Here is a 20,397-nt window from a genome sequence, read left to right on the forward strand (position 1 = left end):
CTGGTGCCACTGACATGTTAATGTCGAACATATCTCTCATGAATGGTATGAAGCCATTTTGAAACAGAACATTTATGTCACAGAAGCTGCAATCAGAGCGACTTTGAACAGAGGTACAAATCCTGTTGACTACAGCCTATTTACAGTATAAACAATGATATTAGACATTGGAAAAGAAAAGAAAAACATATGCAAACACCTGCAATCATGTTTTGGCACAACACCCTCAAACCACGGAATACTGCATATGGACTGAAACACGGCACCAAAAAATGAATGCATACGACAAAGCAGCTGCAATATTTTTGTTAAATTCATTCCTTTTGGATATTGCCTTTTTTTTTTACTCACTTTTGCACTTTATCAATAAATCAATAAATTCTGTAAATCATGTAAATTTGATTTTTAAAATAGAGTATACAGTATTATTATTTGTATTAGTGATATACAATTTTGTTTTTCATGAGCTGTTTTTAATAAAATAAATTTATTTGTTTTCCAAATTTTATTTCCACCGCCGAATATCCATCCATTCATCCATCCATGTTCCGCTTATCCAATTCAGGGTCACGGTGGGGCTGGGGTCTATCCCAGTAGCTATAGGGCGAGAGGTGGAGTACATCCTGGACGGATCGCCAGTCCCTCGCAGGGCTAACACAGGGAGACAGACAACCATTCACGCTCACATTCACATCTATGGGCAATTTAGATTCTATTGCCGAATATATGTCACATAAATGAATTTTATTTTGCCTGGTAATGTTGTCTTTTATTGTAGGCCGAAGTCTTTTAATGTAACACAGTGTTCAAACAACATATATTATATAGTAGCGAAACTTTACATATAAATCAAAGTGACAACCTTGAACATTAGAAGCAGTCAGATAATTGTCCTATTTTGCAAGTGTACACTACTTTGCACTCTTGTGAAGTGCATATTTAAATAATGGTAAAAGTAGTATGAATACATCAGGAAGATTTTGTTTTCCTAATATGAGGACAAATCCGAGCACGGTGCGTGAGCTGATTGCAGCAAAAGGCTTCACTCCTACTGTGAATGACGACAGACATTCTTAAATGAGAGTTGAGCTCTGATGAAGCCAAGAGTCATTGGCTAAAGTTAGAAAATGCTGCGTCCCAATTGGCTACAGGAGCTGTCATTTAATCTCACGCTGCCAATACACTTAACCACTGACCTACTAACACAGATCCATGAGTCACTAGCCACCTTGAAAGGAAAAAGCCAAGGGAGGAGAGCTAAGTACTTTATAACTTGTAGGATTTTCTCGACAATCATTTCCTTATTAGCTGATGGAAAACCTATACTGCTTCTCTGTGCATCATACGCGGTGGAAAACCAAACCAACCCCCACAACCAGATGATAGAAAAGGTACAGTTGTGATTTGAGGTTAACAGTAAGTGTCTGGGATTAACATTAAGCGTTGTACAGATTCGTACAGGATGGTGCTGTTCACGCGCTCAGACGAACGCCCCAGAAATCACAGCGGCGTTAGCTAGCTTATATTTCTGTCAGCTGGCTACATTGTTTGCGTTCTCGCACAGAACCTATTTTAAGTGTATAAAATAGTTATAGGTAGTTTCGAAGTTAAGTGTGACGAAGCTCATGTTCGAGGATGTGCTTTTTTTTTTTTAAAGCTTGTGCAGAGTGGATAAAGGCAAAAATGACCGGTATAACATAATGTATTTAATTTTATTCAGGCACACGGGCCTACCAGTGGCAGTGATTCACAGATTGCAACACTGTGTTGTAACACAAGAACTTGATGTGGCTGGCAGAAACGTTATCAAAGCATTGTGTCCTCTGTTGCTGTGTGGACAGAATGGATCAGTAATTTAGGACTCCGAGTCAGGATAACAGAGTAACGTTTTCTTCTCTGTGACGTTCCAGTCCTCATGTTGTAACAGTTTACTTTCCTGGGCGTAGATGGACCTCACGCTTTAGCCGCCAGTGTCATGAGTAATCAAGGCAATGATGTCATGTACAGAGTTGAATGCCCACGTTGTCTTACTAAAGCCTGTTAAACATAGTATTTGTTATCTAACCCATATTCACCATTTTAGAGATACTTGCACACAGAGCAGAGCAAACATCGGGGCATATTGTTATTGCCACAGAGGCAAACATTGCATAATGTCTGCAGCAATAGAAATTGCTGGCACTCGGGAGGCCGGGAGCGGGGCTTATTGTATAATACAGACACAATGAAAGAATCTGGGGCAACAGGACGCGATGACGGCCCGATGCTGGAAAGCCGAATCGATCCCTCTGTACACCCACCGGCGAGTCGCGGCTGAACCGATAGCAAACACTCGGCCAGCACCCACCCTCCAACTGTCGCACATTGGGCTCACGTTGCGGTAACATCACCACCGACTTTTTTTTTTTTTAATCACGTGTGATCCAAATTTAGTCTTGATGTCATATGTTGCCTCGTTAGAAAAGACAAAAGGGAGCGATCGTCAACGCCAGCTGGGTTGTGCAAACATCAGGATCGTAAAATTATGTATGCTTATAATTATGTAAGAGATGCAAGTAAATAAAGAAAGCAATATTTGGTGAGAGCAGCTTTCTCCTGTATTTCAAACGGATTTATCAGATATAAAATATTTTGGAATTACAAGTTGTTGCTAAATGTGGGACATAAAATTAGGTTTCAAAAGGCACATTAAGTTGGTGTCTGATGAAAGTTGCCATACTTTATATGTCTGTGAGCTATTACTCATCTCTATCCCTTCCTAAATGTAGACCCAAGCCAAGGACAAAATGAGGGCAGAGTCAGAGGAAGCACTTACTTGGGAAATTGTATCATGCCCCAAACCTTTATTTTCTCATTCAATATCTTTCTGCAGATGTTATGAATGACATTCCTTTTGCTTGTGTGTGTTTTTATTGTTACAGGCTGTATGTTACTGCATTCTGTTTTACACCATGTAAATACTTTGTAGGATTTAATAAAAAAGTTTTCACTTTGGCAAAGTTATGCATGATGTTGACTAGTTATGTATAATTTCACACACATTAATAATAATAAACATAAATAGTTAATCATAACTGCTGGTGAGCATTACAGTACCTACAAACATTTCTGTAGAAACAAAGCAAATTATCACAGAATAAATGTGAATCTTGCATGAATCAGTATGAACTGTAACATTGGGATCGGACTGGTATTTATTGTAGTGCTTTTCTTTTTCTTTTGTCAGATTGTGGAGCATGTGTGTTGGCTTGTACTGAATCACTGAAAAGGAAAACACCTGCAATGGGTAATCATTTTAAAAGTATTATAGTAACTTGATTGACAATGTTTCAACTTAACTCTAACGTGTAAAACATTTCTCATTGTGTCTTATTCCACAGATTTCTTCAACTCAATTGGATTATTTCAATGTGGCTATTAATACTGTTCCATACAAGCGTTATGGTGCACAGTTAAAGACCTTTTAGCATACTGACAGTAGCAAACAGTAATAATATGCAATCAATCAAGCAAGAAGTGGACTCCAATGAGTCTTACAGTGGAGAGGATGCCCTGGTCCTGGCTGTGGCTTTACAAGGGGCCAACAGAGACCTGCTGAGCCACAAAATCTCTGCACTTCCTTTCAAGGCTAAATCTGCTTGTCGTAGGAAAAGGGAGTTTATCCCAGAGGAAAAGAAAGACACCCTATATTGGGAGAGGCGTCGTAAAAACAATGAGGCGGCCAAGCGCTCAAGGGAGAAGCGGCGCATAAATGATATGGTGCTAGAGAACAAGCTGGTGGCCCTTGGAGAGGAAAATGCCTCCCTCAAGGCTGAGCTGCTGTCATTGAAGCTGAAGTTTGGCCTAGTGAGCTCAACAGCATATGCCCAAGAAGTCCAACGGTTATCCAGCTCCACTGCTCTCAACCTCCACCAAGTGTTTGTTCCACCCAGTGTTAGCCAAGGTTCTACCAACAAAGATAAGGAACCTCTTCACCTGCGCAGCAGCTGCATATCAGTCATCAGGCATTCACCTCACATGCCCACGACATGTACTGCAACTCAGGGTAGCTTTACTGTCTGCGGGAATGCAGAGGTCAAGCAAGAACCAGCAGAGAATGGCAGCTATAGACAAGAGAGAAGTAGTCCCTATGAACTCTACAAACCTGGCCTGGCAAGCCCTTTGTCTGGAGTCTACACTCAGTCTGCCTCATTCATGCAGATCTCTAGATCATCCAGTAACTCACCCAGGAGCTCAGATGATGGTGCTGTTAGCAAATCATCTGATGGTGAGGATGAGCAGCAGGTGCCCAAAGGGTTAATGCCATCTGTAGTAGACCCAAGAAGTGTCATTGTCGCCACACACAAAGTGCCAGATGGCAGTTCATCAGCTTTACCCCATAAACTGCGGATCAAATCCAGAACCGTCCAAATCAAAGTGGAGGCCATTGACACTGAATACGAGTCCTCTGGAAAGTCCTCCTCCCCTGTCAGTCCTTCAGAGGGAGAATGCACACAGTCCTCCCACTGCCCTTTGTCAGTACAGGTCACCAACATGCAAGACTGGAGCCAGCGGTCTGAGCAATGGCATATAAGCCACACAATGACACTGCAGGGTGGATGCAAGAGTAGCGAGCAAACCTCGAGCCCCATTTTAAACAACACCATAGTGGATGTAAAAGAAACTTCCTATGCACACTTACACACAGGGGAAATGTATGTAAAGCAGGGCTTCAGCGCCCTGTCTCCCAAAGTGGCCTCTTTGAAAAGACTGATAACACCAGAACAGGGATCTGTAATAGAGTCAACCAAAACCATCAATGATCATCACGAGACATAATCAAAAGGATGCTCCTCTGAATGACCATTGTATGTTTAGCATTTCCATTACACTTGCTGTTTCACTGTGTGTTGAACATTTGGGTTAAACAATGTTTTCTTTTGGTAAATTTTCAAATAAACAAGTTTGCATATAATACCAGAGTCTCAAATAATAGCTTTTGTGTGAACAGAGGCTATTTGCCAATATAGGCCAAGGAGAGGTGGAATTACCTGCATTGTTCATGTGATAAATAATGTACAACACCACTACACTAATTCAGCAACAGAATTGCATCATATTCCAGTCTTCTCTGCTTCTCTAACACAAATGAAGCTCATTCACTTGATAACTCTAGATCCTTATACGTTGGCTATTCATGAAATAACACTTCATGACATCTTTTGTGTTAAATTCATTAACAGGTGGTTGGATGCAGGAAAGTCTTTAATGTGAAGTGAACACTGGAGAAGAATTAATTGGTAACTGCAACTAGTCCAAGTAGCAACAAAGTGGCGAGAACTGGTACAAAATAAATGCTGAACTTTTCATGATAATAAATCTGTTCAGCATCATGTCCCTCCGTGTTTACCAAAGTAAAACAGGACCAGGTGAATAGGTAGCCTACATGAGGGATTTCTGGGTACTTGAGAATTTACCATAGACTGTTAATCAAAAAAATGTGTGATAGACATTATTATACAGAACACTTATGAGTGAAGGTTTTATTTTTCATATACCAAATTATTTGTGACTGCTATCACAGGGCTCTGCCTGTCAGTATATACCTGCTGTTGTTGAGCACTGCTCTGCTTTGATTTTGTGGTGCTGAAAAAATGTTCCAGTCATTAACGGTGAGCCTCTGCCCTGCTGCCCAATCTGTGGCCAGGAGCAGTCTGGCCGTTATTTGCCTTAAAGCTGAAATCCTAAATGTTTAAAGTTACATTTTGAGTTTGTATGTTGGTGTACACTGGAGACATAGCCCACAGGCTTTTGTTTAAGAGCAACATTTGGCAGTGCTTTATTTCAAAAACTTGTAATTTCTTTAGCATAACCCAGAAATTTTAAATGTTACTTAAAAGAAATATTAAGGAGAGGTCTCATTACTGCACTTCAAATTATTATTTCAGATAATTGTTTCAGCAAAAATACAAAATTGATCTACAGACAATTTTTTTTAATGAATGAATCTTTCCTTCAAGTTAAAGGGAACTTGATTTTTAAGGGGAAAAAAATGTCCCTATGATCAGTGACAGTTTTATAGTTCTTTTCAGTTGGAGGACCGATACGTTAGAGCATCTGTGTCCAGCCTTGTCTTTGTGATAATCCTCCTTACTGTCATTACTTCAGTAAACAGCATTGGAGACTTGAAGTAGCAATCAATAACATTATCACAGCCTTCTACCACTGAGCTGAAACACACACACACTCTGTTGTAGTTTAAAACAACAGAAATACAGATTTTGACCCAAATTTTAGTATAACTTTTAAATTGGTTCTGCTACACTCACTGGTTCACTGGTTGCCAAATAGCAATGCTTCTTTTGCTTTATCATAGTTTGCTGATTACTTAAACCTTCCAGGCTGCTGGTTAAAGTGAGACTGTGTGCGACACTGGCTGGACAATTGTGATTTTCATCTGATGGTACTGACAGGAGTGTATATTGGACTTTAGAAAGCTTTATGGAAAATTAACATTTGTATTATCAAAAAGTATTAGTTCAACCCTGAGGTTTCTGTTACTGTGTGGCATCCAGAGATGTCAGCAATCATCAGATGACTTATTTATTGTTTATAGTGATGATGATAATTATAACTGCTTTTTCCCAGCAGCCTCAAGATTTATTGTAATGATGAGCTTTTATTTACAATAAATGTCCTGTCACTAAGTTGTGTATGCTTTTTTTCTTCTTCTTTTTTACTTTTTAAAAATCCCAGAGTATATTTTTTCCTACCAAATGTTTAAATTCAAAGTAACCAGAGTTTAAATGTTTCAAGAGAAAAGATTATTTAACCAGGAGACAGAAGACTGCAGCAGTATCTATACTCCTGACTGAGAATAGGTTTTTGAAGCCAATACCGAATTTGATATTTTTGAGTGAAAATTATACTTTGGGGATATCCATTTTATTTGAACTCATATCATCAGTCAGACAGTAAAATTTCCCAGCAGTCACGTGTGGTTTCAGGTTTTCATTTTCACTCAGTGGGCTGATTTCAGACCAAGGCCAAAGCTTTCCCAGTAATTTTCACTTAAAACCGTTAGATTAGGAAACAATGTTACAATAGCAGCTTTATTTTGATGTAAAGCCAGCCTCCCACATGATAAAATCCATCAAGCCTCTTGTTACAGCACTCATCTGGCTTATAACAATTAATAATGTGACAAATCCACAGACATAGGTAGTGTCATAAAGTAAAAATGAGAACACAGGAAACATTTACTCCATTTGTATTATGATAGAGTGACTTAAAGAGGAAAAAATCTACAAAACTTGTTCATTCAAGCTGAAGCTTTGTGCACAGCATAACACCACTGGAAGAGGGAAAACACTTTCTAGAGAAATGGGTAAATTAAGTTTTTAAAACATTATATTAAAAGAGTACAGTTAAGTTAATGTGAGGGCTGCTTTAGGACTTGCTGTTTGTTACTGGTTTGGAGAAATGGCTGTAGTTTTGTTGTAGCAATTCTCAGAATCCTCGACATCAGTCATGATTATGATATGATTTGATCTGGGCAATTCTGTACAAGAACACCGTAAGTATTTTAAATTAAATTAATATTTGCAAAAGGAAAAAAAAAAAAAGAAAAAAGATTCAATTCAATGCGATTTATATAGCGCAGTCGCTTCAAGGCTCTTTTTCCCTCTTCAGACACAGATCCAATCAAACGTAACAATATAACAGATTCACCCGTCCAATTAGCGCGTTTTGTCCAGCTGTCAATTATATGTAAATAAATAAATGAAAGGCTTAATAAATATTACACTATGGTAGATTCCTACATATCAAACTTAGAAAGCAGTCTGCTTTGATGACCGACTTTTCTCCCTTTCTACGGAGCGTCAGCTGCGGCACGTCATCCTCTCTCTCCCACAGTTGCAAATGAACAGGGTCGTGTTTAAAGCAGCAAATGTTGCATTTTGACTCGGCTCTGTGACCTGTTCTAACTTGTGAAAGATGCAATGAATGACGGTGAAATTTTATCCCCACCGAGAATAAATATTATTTTGCAGGACATGGGATAATAACACGGATCTGGGAATGCGCATAAAAGGTCTTCTTTAAATCAGTGAAAATCGCAGAATCCAATGCAGTACACACATCCTACAACTATACATTTCTGTACTGTCTACATAAAAGGAAATCCTGCTGTGGAATGCTTTTCTTGTATGAATGAAGAGTCATTTGCACGTTGAGTTATGATTTTCAAGATTTTCAGCACAGAGTTTTAAAATTAGCCAAATTATATGTTGCATCAGAATCATAAAAAAGAAAGCCATGGAAGACGTGTGATATAGATGAGATGATGATAAATCTAATATTTACATTTTTTCTGGACTAGCAATAGGGTCCATGCACGTTGCGAGTAAGTCATGTGATCTCAGCACGTGACTGAGTTCAAAGTTGAAAGTCAAAGGCACTGCAGTTTTTCAGTATGGCGGTGTTGGTGGCATGCAGATCTGTTTGGCAAGCTTTCCGCGTGCAGTCAGTGGGTCGGGAGAACGCATGCAGGCTAGCAGCTACCTTCTCCTGCTCCGGACCTCATGTTCTGTCCAGCAGAGTTTTGAGCAGCCGCGGCGCCGTGACGCGACACTACAGCTCCGACTCAAAGGATGACCTGCGCGTCAGATACCTGGACGGAGAAGACAGCGGTAAGTTCCTCTTACAGTCACCGTCGGTTGAAATGTCAGTTTGCCAGGAGAAAATTGTGATTGTCGAATCGGAAGTCCAGTTATGCAAATAAATAGGAGCTGATGGGACAGATTGCAAAGTAAAGGGTGGCGTTCACATCACCGTGTAGCATAATAATAATACCAGGCTAGACCTTAGCAAAGAGTTGCAAAGGTAAAAATATTATGAGGAAATTCAGTGTAGGTTTAAATGGCAAAAATAACTTTGAAATTCCCGTACTTTTACTGTAAATCAGTTTATTGTGATCAGTATTGTAACTTTAAAAAAACATTGTGCCAAAATTATGTTCAGGAGCCCTCTCTGTGTCAGATAAGTGTGGCAGAACATTTGTCCATTTTCTTTTCTTTTAATTTATTTATATATAGATAGATATAGACACACACACCTACATGTATGCATATCTCTGGGCTGACCTGGGAACGCCTTGGGGTCGAGCTGGAGGAGGTGGCTGGGGAGAGGGAGGTCTGGGCTTCTCTGCTTAGGCTGCTGACCCTGTGACCCCGCCCCAGATAAGCGGAAGATAATGGATGGATGGATTTTGTGTTGCATGCAATCCTGAATGTTGTTTGAAGCACAAAATCCATTGTTTAAAGTAGAATTCAAAACTGAATGATACAGACATGTTTTGTCACGTGTTCAGTCAACATCACAGTGAGTATGGGAACATAATTTTGGCACAAACGGAACCCCCAAAATATTTGCTGGTATTTTAAGGAACACCTTAGTCGACTAATAACCAAAAACAGTTTTTAACTGAAGTACCAGTTCAGCTGATGTCTTACTCCAATAAAAAACTGTATGATATCCTGCTTGCATGTTCTTCCTAGTATACTAACTGAAAAAAATGGTTTACTAACCATATATAGTCCTGTGATGCATGAGTGTTTCTCGTGTGGTGACATAATAGTAAATGTGTAGATGTCCCACCTGTCTTTCAGGTATTGTCGTCGTTGGAATAAATCGACCAAAAGCCAAAAATGCCATAAGCAAAAATCTTGTCAAAATGGTATGTATGGCTATGTGCTTTTTTTTTTTTTTTCCTCCCCCCCAAGATTCAAAATGACATGCCTTTAAGACCTGGAAAGAGAGCATGCTAGTCTGTGGTCACCAATAATAACTTATTATAACTAAGCTGCTCGTGATATTTATGCGAGTCCTCAGATAACCCAGTACCAAAACAATAAACTTGAGCTCTTAAATATCTGAGTGATTAAACTCAGGTATTTAAGAGCTCAAATCAATCAATCATTTCTTAAGTATGAGTTTATCTTGAACTGTGCTCCAAATCCAAATATTATTTTTAGTTTTAGTTATCATAATCTGTCACATTTTGTTGGAAAACCTTTTTGTCTTTCAGATGTTTGAGGCTGTGGAGGACATCAAGACAAATAACAAAGTGCGCAGTGTAATTTTATGCAGTTTGGTTCCTGGTATATTTTGTGCAGGTATGTCCTTGTTAATTGCACTACTTTTTTAACCACTGTTGGAATATGCTGTTAATAATGCTCTCCATTTTAGTCTTCATAGTCTTAAATCTGCAATGATTGTTTTGGGTCTAGTAAGCAAAATTGGACTTTAAATTCAGAAACAGTACCAGATGCCAAAGGGCTGTATGCTGGTACAGTACTCAATCTGTGACATGCCTCAGGAAGTCACTTACCTCTGGCTGAATGCCTTTGCTTTGTCTCTGTGTGCAGGTGCAGATCTGAAGGAGAGGGCCAAGATGCACCAGAGTGAAGTGGGACCATTTGTATCCAAAGCAAGAGCCCTCATCACAGAGCTGGGTAAAGTCTGAGTGATATAAAGCAAACTCATAAACTGCTTATTTATTGATTTGGAGGTGCTTTAATGATTGATGCATATTCGTGCCACAATTTTGGATTTAATTTACAAACAGTGCCTTCGCACAAATCTGTGCTTAAACCGTGCATACACACATTTCATGCCCAAATCCTGGATTCATCAGTATTTGCTAGCATAAATTTGTTGGTACTGTGAATTTTGTTTGAATCCGTACTTGAAAATCTCTGACAAAAATCACTTTGAGTCATTGGGGCACAAGTAGATTTTAGAGTACTTCTGTGGTACTGTTAGTCACAGTATTCCGTGTTACCTTGGGAATGTTTCTCATCCCAAAAGCTGCAAACACATCTCATCTGATTAGATGTGCTCAGGAAGCACGGTTAAGCCTATATTCTGTGTGATTCAATTTTATTGGCTGGCTGCTGTCATTGTTTAAATTCAGTTCGGTCAGCACAAGGCGCTCTAAGTCCTGCATAAATACAGCATGTGCCTCTTGATTGATAGATTATTCTTTTTTACAGGTAACCTGCCAGTACCAACAATTGCTGCAATTGATGGCGCTGCCTTAGGAGGAGGGTTGGAAATGGCACTTGCTTGTGACATCAGAATTTCCTGTAAGAATCCGTGGATTTTACTTTGCAGTTATGCTTTCTTATGCCTATGTTTACAAATATTACAGAAAAGTCCCGTAGTACTCCTCAGAGGGCTACATAGACATAAAAAAGAATGCAAATTTTTGTAAATTTAAATGTGCTATATCATGAAAATGATATAGCATTTTCATGATATTGTATATATCGGGACTTTTCTGAACTTTGAGGATTAAAATAAAATTAGTGAAAATTTGAAGTTGTGTATTTTCAGCTTTATAAGTGAAGTAGAATTTTCCTTACCAAATGTAATCAGGTGTTGAGCTAAAATTCACCAACAGTCAGCAGAGTTTTGTGCTTCAGTGCACCTAAACTCGGCTGGCCTTACTGTTAGTCTCCTTTCCTACCCTGTTCTCTCTGCTCGCATACATTGTTTTAATAATCACAATCACATATGTTAAAATAAATTCTTATGCGAAGAGTTTTACAATCCCTCCCAGTAAAGTTTTCACTAAGGGGAAAAAATATGAAGCAAAACAAGTCCTCCCAAACCCCTTAACCTCCACTTTAAGTATTATTCCATCAGAAAATAAAGTGATGATTTTTAAATCATTAGAACGACTCCGTCACAGATGCAGTTCTTACTGTTATTTACTTCACTTAGTGGTTTTAATGTTGTGGCTTACCAATAGATAAGTAGTAGAGACATAGTACATCAGTAGTGATGGTAGTAATAACAGTGTTTAAGTATTAATTTTGCTCTTTAATTTCTCTAGCCAATACTGCCAAAATGGGACTAGTTGAGACTAAACTTGCAATTATTCCTGGAGCAGGTAAGGCCTGTTCTTTCATTTTGTTCTGTTCAGTTTAGTAGTTTTATTTCTAAGTTGTTATGCTGTCTATAAAAATGTGTAGACAAATTTTGTAGACGGACTGCTCATTAGATACATTTCATTTATATTAGATTGGGTTATTGTCAGCATCAAATTCACACCAAAGATGCATCTGCTAAGGAGCACCGATGAGCTGGAGCCGATGCTTGTCAAAGTGCTGTTACAGTAAAGTCAGTGAACCAGTGTGTGAAGTTTGATGGCTCTAGCTTGAACAGCATCTTTGGTGTGAATTTGAACATCCTCGCTAAGCTCGTTCTTGAGTTATTTAGTTCACAAGATTTTCAGAAAACTTGACCTCTGACCTTTAACTTGAGGTCAAGGTTGCCAAGAACATTCTAGGTCACATCGTTCTCAAATCATGGCCAACTTAGAGTTTTTGTAGAACAGATGCCATCAACGATCGATGCATGTACTAAAAATCTGAGACCTGAAGGTTAAGGTCAGAGGTCAGGCTCCACAAAAACTTTAACATTTGCCATAATTTGAACAATGTGACCTAGCATGTTCAAATTAGATGCACAATGTTCAAGCTAGACCGATCAAACTTCACACACTCGTTCACTGATTTTACTAAAACAGCACTTTGCCCCCCCCAAATTATGAATCCAGAACAGCCGGGCGTTGGCGTCTGCTCCGTGGTGCTCTTGTGAAAGGCATCTGCCACCACAGAAAACAAAATGAGGGCATTATAATGGCTGAGGCCATATCCTATCCAGGTTTCTCATGTGCCCTGTGCAGGTGGGACACAACGTCTCCCTCGGGTGATTGGCGTCTCTCTCGCTAAGGAACTCATCTTCGCTGCGCGAGTGGTGGATGGAACAGAGGCACACCAAATGGGGCTCGTCAGTCATTCTGTGGAGCAGAATAACAGTGGAGATGCTGCCTACTTGAGGGCTTTGGAGCTTGCACGAGAGATCAACCCTCAGGTAAAAAGACCACATAAGCAACAAGCAAATCTGTGTATCAATACTTTCAGGAGCACATTATGAGGAGCAGCACGCTTACGCAACTTAAAATCGGCCACTACCCCTTTGAGGTCTGCTTCTTGTGAAACATGAGCTCCAGTGTAACTGTTATTTTTAGCTCTCTCTCGAAAGTGCTGCTCCAAATACATGAATATGCACATTTGTGATACATGCCAGATCTTTGGCTCTAAAAACAGCAACTCTTCAGCTTTATCTTCATTACTGGAAAGTCTCAGTGATCCAAATCTAGGGTGTGTGTGGTGGGTGGGGGGGTGGTGTCCAAAACGGGACTTAAAGTGTTTGATGTTTTTGTTTGTTTGATCGCACATATTGTATTCAATTCAGTTTTATTTATACAGTGTCAAATCACAACGTCAGTCTCCTCAAGGTGCTTTTTATTGTAACGTAAGGTCTGTACAATAATACAAAGGAGACCCCAACAATCAGACCCCCCCCCCCCAAAAAAAACAACAATAAAACAAAAAAAAACAAACGTACAAATTTGTGAACACAAATTTTTTTGGGTTCCACAGGGCCCAATCGCAATAAGGATGGCAAAGCTGGCAATTAACCAGGGGATAGAGGTAAGTGTGGGCAGTGTAGGACTGCCTTTATTTAGTAACAGCTTTCAGACCTCTTGGGATTTTCATAACTTTCACTGCAGGTAGAGATTAATCTGTCATCTGTGGTCTAATAGCATACTTCAGCTGTTCATACATCTAACTATATGTGAAAAAGTTGCTAGTCATCTTTGCATGTTGCAGTTTCTCAGCATGCAGCAAATTAACTGGGAGAGAGATTCTGCCTTATTTCACAAATATGAATCATGTTTTTCCTGCAAAAATATATAAAGTAATACAAAATAAAACAATGCAATACAATATAGATAAAACCCTTACAAAAAGGTAAGTATAATGTTGCCATGAATAGTAGTAGTGACAGCCCACTATATGTACTTACTGTCTTTAAAGTGACCTCAGTGTGTTTAATGAAAAAATCTTGGAAGAAAACAAAAAGGAGCTTAGACAGATTTCTGAAGGATTTCCATTCCTGTAACAGCACGTTTACAGTAACCTAAACTGTATCTGAATCAGTGTGCATTATTATTAAGTTGTTTTTATCCGTAATTATGCAAGCTGAAAGACAAACACCAAAAGGAAATCAAAGATTAAGAGAATTTTTTTAGCTTCTGAGGGGACCGTGCTGATATGCGCGCTCTCAGATCAAATACTTACTGGGAATTTTACGGTTGCTTTGAGACTGATATTGCACATCGTGCTCCTCTGAGTTTTGTAGAATTTTGTGTAGCATGCAGTTGCACATACAGTATCTTTTTCTTAACTGTAAAGTATAAGAACAACAGTTTTGACTGTATAGTTACTATCTCTAATAATTTCCACATTTCTGTTCAGGTGGATTTATCTACAGGTCTGGCAATTGAAGAGGCTTGTTATTCCCAGGTGAGTAATGAAATCAGTGTGAAATCGGCATTGAGGCAGGAAAATCTTATGATGTTCATAGATTTGTTAATGGTCTGCTGCACCTCGGGGCTACATTCACACTTTGAATCAGGTAGTTTGCCACTGACAGGAACAAAAGAAGAACAGAAAATTAATTTTGTTTGCAGTAATAAACGTTGGTGCCTGCAACCTTCAGTCACCAATAAAATATTCAGTATTCAATATTCTTTTTTCTATATTGTCATAAATATAATTATCACAGATTTCCTGGAAATATGAGATCATTTAGAGGCTATATTGCCCACCCATCTAACAGAGACATCTCTTTTTGCTTATTATAGGCAGCCAAGTGATTTTTGATTTTTTTAAATTTTTTTTTTCCTCCAGTGACCTGAGCAGTCACAAAGTCCTCTACATGTTTTCTCAGCAGCGCTTGTGTACAGCTACATAAAACAAATCCAGAGTTTTCACATGGCATGCAAAAAAAATCAAAAATCTTTATACCTTTATATAAGTGTAGAGATGAGAGGAACATGTCATCTATTAGATTCATGATCTGATCAGGTCAGTTCAGCACTTGATCGTGTAATCAGTCATAATCGACAGTGCTCTTATAAAAATAGCACTACACCTCTGTGCTTCGTCTCTCAATCATCAGCTCCTTAACTATATTATGATACTGTGTTTCTCTCACGCTGACGCTCATCCTCTTTAATTTTATATTTTCCTTCATATTATTTTTTCTGTCTTTGCTGTTATATAAAAGTTCATTAAGAGAATTAATTTCAGAGGTAGGATTGCTGATCTTTAATTAATCAGATTTAAAATGATTTTCTCAGCTGATCCTGGATCATCTTTTAAGTGATATACAGACATAGTTCAATAACAGCTTGACTACACAGTCAGCTGTTTCTGCAGAACCATTGTTACAGTATTTGTTCTGAGTGGTGGTTTGTGGGGGAACACAACATGTCTAACCATCAGTTTACTGCGAAACCACTGACAGGGTTGTTTATTGTGTGTTTTGTGTACATAAGGACACAGACGTGTTTTTTAGTCCTCACATGCTTGTGTTGCTTTTAAGGTGATACCAACTAAAGACCGTTTGGAAGGTTTGGCTGCTTTCAAGGAGAAGAGGCGACCTCACTACAAAGGGGAATGAAGTCAGAGTTACAGTTCTGCCTTCAGCTCTGCTACTGTTCCACTGCTTTCAACATATTTATGGGGCAAACTGTACTCACAAACATATTAGCCCATACAGAGGACGTTTGACAGCAGGACTGTAGGGCCTGTTGTGGCTGACCACTAACTTACTGAAGTTTCCAGACAGCTGTGTGAATCCTACACAATGTTTTTTTTTTTTGTTTTTTTGACAGATGTGTACTTCTGTGTTCACAACACTAGAATTGTCTGCATGAAGAAATCATAAAACAGACAATTTTTCCTTCACTTGAACAACATGATGTGAGTGGAGAAGGTTTATTGATTTCTTGCTTTGGTGCCTCAGTGCGGTAGTAACAAAAATACTTGAGAATAACTAACTGAAAATAATTCATTCCTGATATCATGTGTCAATATAGTTGTCATTTTTTTACAAATCAGTTTTGGAAGATTAATCTTACTTATTAATCTTAAATCTATAATTTACCAATTACCACTTCTAATTACCATTTTCTCTCCCTTTACACCAACTTCCTTCTGATTGGTTACTCTTGAACAGTAGGTGGGATGTGCTTTGATGCTCAGAGGTACGACTGAGCACCAACTAACCAACTAACTAATATTAAGAATATTAGTTCCAATATCATACAAAGCCAAGAGTAGAGGAAAAATGCCTGAAACCAATAGTTTTGAGTAGTCTAAAGGTTTTTGGCTCATATTGACCAATTAATGGGGTATTTGCTGTCCTAATTAATTGTAACGTTGGCCATGTTTAATATGAGTGTCCACTGCTGTTTAAAAAAATGAAAAGGAAATGACAGAATCAGGAAAAGTGGAATAAGTCCCATGCAGACTGGAGATGCAGCAGGATGCCCTTCAGTGTGAAATTAAATGCATCTTACTGCTCGCTACTAACTCCAAGAGTCACTGCATTGTTTTGAGATCTGCTACATTGGAAGATGACTGGTTTTTGTGGTGTGAATCTGTTGTGCTGCTGCAAAGGACAGAGTGGGATTTGAAGTGTTTAATATTTAGTCTGTCTGCAGAAATGGAAGCATTCATGTTCAGTTTGACTTCAGAAATGTGAACTGCACTTAAAAACCTTTTTTTTTAAAAAAAAATCGTATTGTGGCATTAAAAAAATAAAAAAAATAAAGCTAATAAATGACGAGCTGTTTTTTTGTTGTTGTTTTTTAAATATATAATTATTTGTAAACACATTGCCACAGAGTGTTTTTGCTAATATGCACAAGTTCATCATTTTTCGGCCGCTCCCTTTTGGGGTCGACACAGTGGATCATCTGCCTTCATCTCCCCCTAACCCGAGTATCTTCCATCAACCCTCCGCGTATCCTTCACTGCATCCATAGATTTCTTAATGGTCCTCTTTCCCCCCTGCTTGGCAGCTCCACCTTCAGCATTACTGTCCCTCTGTACATATCCAAACCATGTCAGCCCTGCCTCTTCATCTCCAAACCGCTCAACCTGAGCTCTGCTTCTGATATACTAATAATATCTAAACAGGGTATTACTAACAGAGACAGAAACTTAGAGCACTGGGAACACAGAGGAGGCAGGAATAAGGAATATGAATACTAAACAAACAGAAAACCAAACCACAAAGATAACATTACAACTATACCAGAAAGCTAGAGAACAGAAAACAAATTATGACCAAAAAGCAGAACTAATAAGATTAAAAATGTGAACTAGGTGCAGAGGTTCATACCAACACTGAATTTTGAGATGTTTATTTTACATTTAAAAATCAGTTTAAACAAAAACTGTTACAATTTTCCCACATGCTGTCAGACATTACTACAGCCTGTATTTAAATATATAATCTTAAACTACATTTAGTAAATAACTGTTTCATGATTGCAACTGACCACATGTTATGATGGGTTTTGAATTTTCATTTTATTTCCTGTATCCGAGCTTTGTGGCAACCTGTACATGGGAGCTCCTGTTTTTTTATTTTCTTTTTAATTTTTTTCAATTTGTTTGATTTGCACAATTAAAAAATACACAAAAAAGACAAAGGTGACAAATCACAGTGCAGAGAATTATTTGATCATCTGCTGAATTTGTAAGTTTGCTCACAAAGAAATGAAGTCTCTAATTTTTATAGCAGTTTAATTTAATGGAGAGAGACTGAATTATCTCATCTCAATATAGGGAATACTGCTAGTGTAGTATTATGTGCTTCACAGTCACGTGAGTGTACTCACACTTCACAGACCATAGTGCAATAGACAGTCCCTGACTTGAGAACTTTTCAAACAGAGACGTTAGTCTGTCACAAAGAAAAGTGGAGCCATTTTTGAACAAAAAGTGCTCAAAGTCCTAGACATATTTCTGTGAAGGAACATTTCTGTGGCCTGGATATTGAACTGATAGCTGCTGGCAGTTCTGCCCATAGTGAAGTCCTGCAGATACCAAAGTATGTTCCTCTTGTTAAACAATAACCTATATCCACAAAAGTTGTTTTAAGGTGCTGGTATGATGCTGTGGAGACATTGCAGGATTGCTTTGAGTGTACAGACTTGGGAACCACGGTGGAGAGGAGATATAATTTAACTGGCTGCATCACACAATGTATCAGATTCTGTGAAAGCACCTTACTGGTTCTGACTGCTGTATTGAAAAAGCACAGTAGAACTCAGCTCAACTGCAAAATCAGTTACCTCAAGGCACTTTATATTGTAAGGTAAAAACCCTACAATAATACAGAGAAAACCCCAACAATCGGACGACCCCTTACGAGCAGGCACTTGGCGACAGTGGGAAGGAACCAGGCTCAGGGAGGGGCAATCATCTGCTGCGACCAGTTGGGGGTGAGGGGCGGGAGAACGTGATGCAATTTGGAATCAACATTGAAGGATAAAAGTTTCCTTAAAAGGTATATTCTTTGTTGTGCCTCAGTGCCTATGCTGTCCAAGAGTCCCATTTCTGTCTATGGCAAATCAAAACTCCATGGTATTTATATTCAGTGAGACTGGATCAACTCTCCTTTAATGAAAGTGGGCTGGAATGATTGCTTCCTTTAAAATCAGACATTTCTTTAGTCTTTGCAGTGTTGAGGGCAAGCTTTTCCCTCTCACGCAATTTAATGAAATGAACTAGCCCATGCTAGTCACAATAATTCAATTCAATTCAATTTTATTTATATAGCTTCAAATCACAACAAACTGTCGCCTCAAGGCGCTTTGTATTGTGGGTAAAGACCCTACAATAATACAGAGAAAACCCAACAGTCAAAACGACCCCCTATGAGCAGCACTTGGCAACAGTGGGAAGGAAAAACTCCCTTTTAACAGGAAGAAACCTCCAGCAGAACCAGGCTCAGGGAGGGGGGGTCATCTGCCACGACCGGTTGGGCTGATGGGAGAGAAAAAAGACATGCTGTGGAAGAGAGCCAGAGATTAATATCAATTAATGATTAAATGCAGAGTGGAGTATAAACAAAGTAAATAAGGTGAATGAGAAGAAACAGTGCATTATGGGAACCCCCCAGCAGCCTAGGCCTATAGCAGCATAACTAAGGGATGGTTCAGGGTCACCTGATCCAGCCCTAACTATAAGCTTTATCATAAAGGAAAGTTTTAAGCCTAATCTTAAAAATAGAGAGGGTGTCTGTCTCCCGAATCCAAGCTGGAAGCTGGTTCCACAGAAGAGGGGCCTGAAAGCTGAAGGCTCTGCCTCCCATTCTACTCTTAAGTATCCTAGGAACCACAAGTAAGCCAGCAGTCTGAGAGCGAAGTGCTCTATTGGGGTGATATGGTACTATGAGGTCTTTGAGATAAGATGGGGCCTGATTATTCAAGACCTTGTATGTGAGGAGAAGAATTTTAAATTCTATTCTAGATTTAACAGGGAGCCAATGAAGAGAAGCCAATATGGGAGAAATCTGCTCTCTCTTTCTAGTCCCTGTCAGTACTCTAGCTGCAGCATTTTGGATCAGCTGAAGGCTTTTAGGACAGCCTGATAATAATGAATTACAATAGTCCAGCCTAGAAGTAATAAATGCATGAATTAGCTTTTCAGCATCACTCTGAGAAAGGATGTTTCTAATTTTAGAAATAGGCTGGATTAGAAAACTAAGAGGCTGGATTCAGGGGATGAGCAGGCTCTGTTTCCTAGGGAAGCTGAGATCCTTCTGCTGTGGTGAATGCCGTGATCTCTGAGGTGGGGACACCAGCAGATAGGAATATGAATAAACTGATCAGGAAGGCAAGCTCTGTGATTGGCTGCATGGCTTCTGGCACCATCTGCACCACTTACTGGACCGTAAGCAGAGCATGTTCTCTAAAACGGAGTTCCCTTGCCACAAGGACAGATGCAGGAAGTCTTTCATACCTTATACAATATCTTTACAATGCAACACATCTGTCTAGCAGCAGATAATCCTCTGTACTCTTTTACCATTTTAAATTCAGTTTTGTTTTTTTGATTTTGAAAATTTTTAATGATTATAACTGCTATAGCAAGAATTCCCAAATCTGGAACAAACAATATCATATCTTAATGACAGACTATCAGCTCTGACAGACAAAATAGAAACTGACTCTTACCCTTTTGGTCACAATACAGACATTTTGGTTGGGGGGAGAAAACAGTTATCTTCTGACTATAGAACAATATATAACTATATGAACTGATGTACTGAAGGGGCTAAAAATACACCCTGGCAAAGAACAGGGAGGACAGCACTGTAAATACACACAGAACTAATTAGGGCAATTGGACACTGACACAGTAATGACACTGACAGTAAAACTAAATGCAAAACCTAGTGTTGTGGCTGCAACAC

At 38.9% G+C, this 20,397-nt stretch overlaps 2 protein-coding genes across 2 annotated transcripts; both read left to right on the plus strand.

Annotated features, from left to right (window-relative positions):
• Window positions 1–1,209: 1,209 nt before the first annotated feature.
• nfil3 (nuclear factor, interleukin 3 regulated) lies at window positions 1,210–6,690 on the plus strand. Its single transcript, XM_030724043.1, has 3 exons — window positions 1,210–1,391; window positions 3,227–3,286; window positions 3,381–6,690. Exon 3 carries the CDS (start codon window positions 3,496–3,498, stop codon window positions 4,816–4,818), a length of 1,323 nt encoding a protein of 440 aa, XP_030579903.1. The 5' UTR covers window positions 1,210–1,391; window positions 3,227–3,286; window positions 3,381–3,495; the 3' UTR covers window positions 4,819–6,690.
• A 1,735-nt stretch (window positions 6,691–8,425) lies between these two features.
• On the plus strand, window positions 8,426–16,740 carry auh (AU RNA binding protein/enoyl-CoA hydratase). The gene is made up of 10 exons (XM_030723981.1): window positions 8,426–8,672; window positions 9,651–9,718; window positions 10,070–10,157; window positions 10,410–10,496; window positions 11,037–11,129; window positions 11,882–11,938; window positions 12,737–12,924; window positions 13,497–13,547; window positions 14,376–14,423; window positions 15,508–16,740. Exons 1-10 carry the CDS (start codon window positions 8,456–8,458, stop codon window positions 15,583–15,585), a joined length of 975 nt encoding a protein of 324 aa, XP_030579841.1. The 5' UTR covers window positions 8,426–8,455; the 3' UTR covers window positions 15,586–16,740.
• Window positions 16,741–20,397: the final 3,657 nt, after the last annotated feature.

Source organism: Archocentrus centrarchus, unplaced genomic scaffold (genome assembly GCF_007364275.1).
Source record: "Archocentrus centrarchus isolate MPI-CPG fArcCen1 unplaced genomic scaffold, fArcCen1 scaffold_30_ctg1, whole genome shotgun sequence".
NCBI lineage: Eukaryota > Metazoa > Chordata > Actinopteri > Cichliformes > Cichlidae > Archocentrus > Archocentrus centrarchus.

Coding starts and splice junctions, on each gene's coding strand:
- nfil3 (XM_030724043.1), top strand. CDS start 3,496: ATGCAATCAATCAAGCAAGAAGTGGACTCCAATGAGTCTTACAGTGGA.
- auh (XM_030723981.1), top strand. CDS start 8,456: ATGGCGGTGTTGGTGGCATGCAGATCTGTTTGGCAAGCTTTCCGCGTG. Junction 10,158..10,409: donor TCCTGGTATATTTTGTGCAG/GTATGTCCTTGT, acceptor CTCTGTGTGCAG/GTGCAGATCTGAAGGAGAGG. Junction 12,925..13,496: donor CACGAGAGATCAACCCTCAG/GTAAAAAGACCA, acceptor TGGGTTCCACAG/GGCCCAATCGCAATAAGGAT.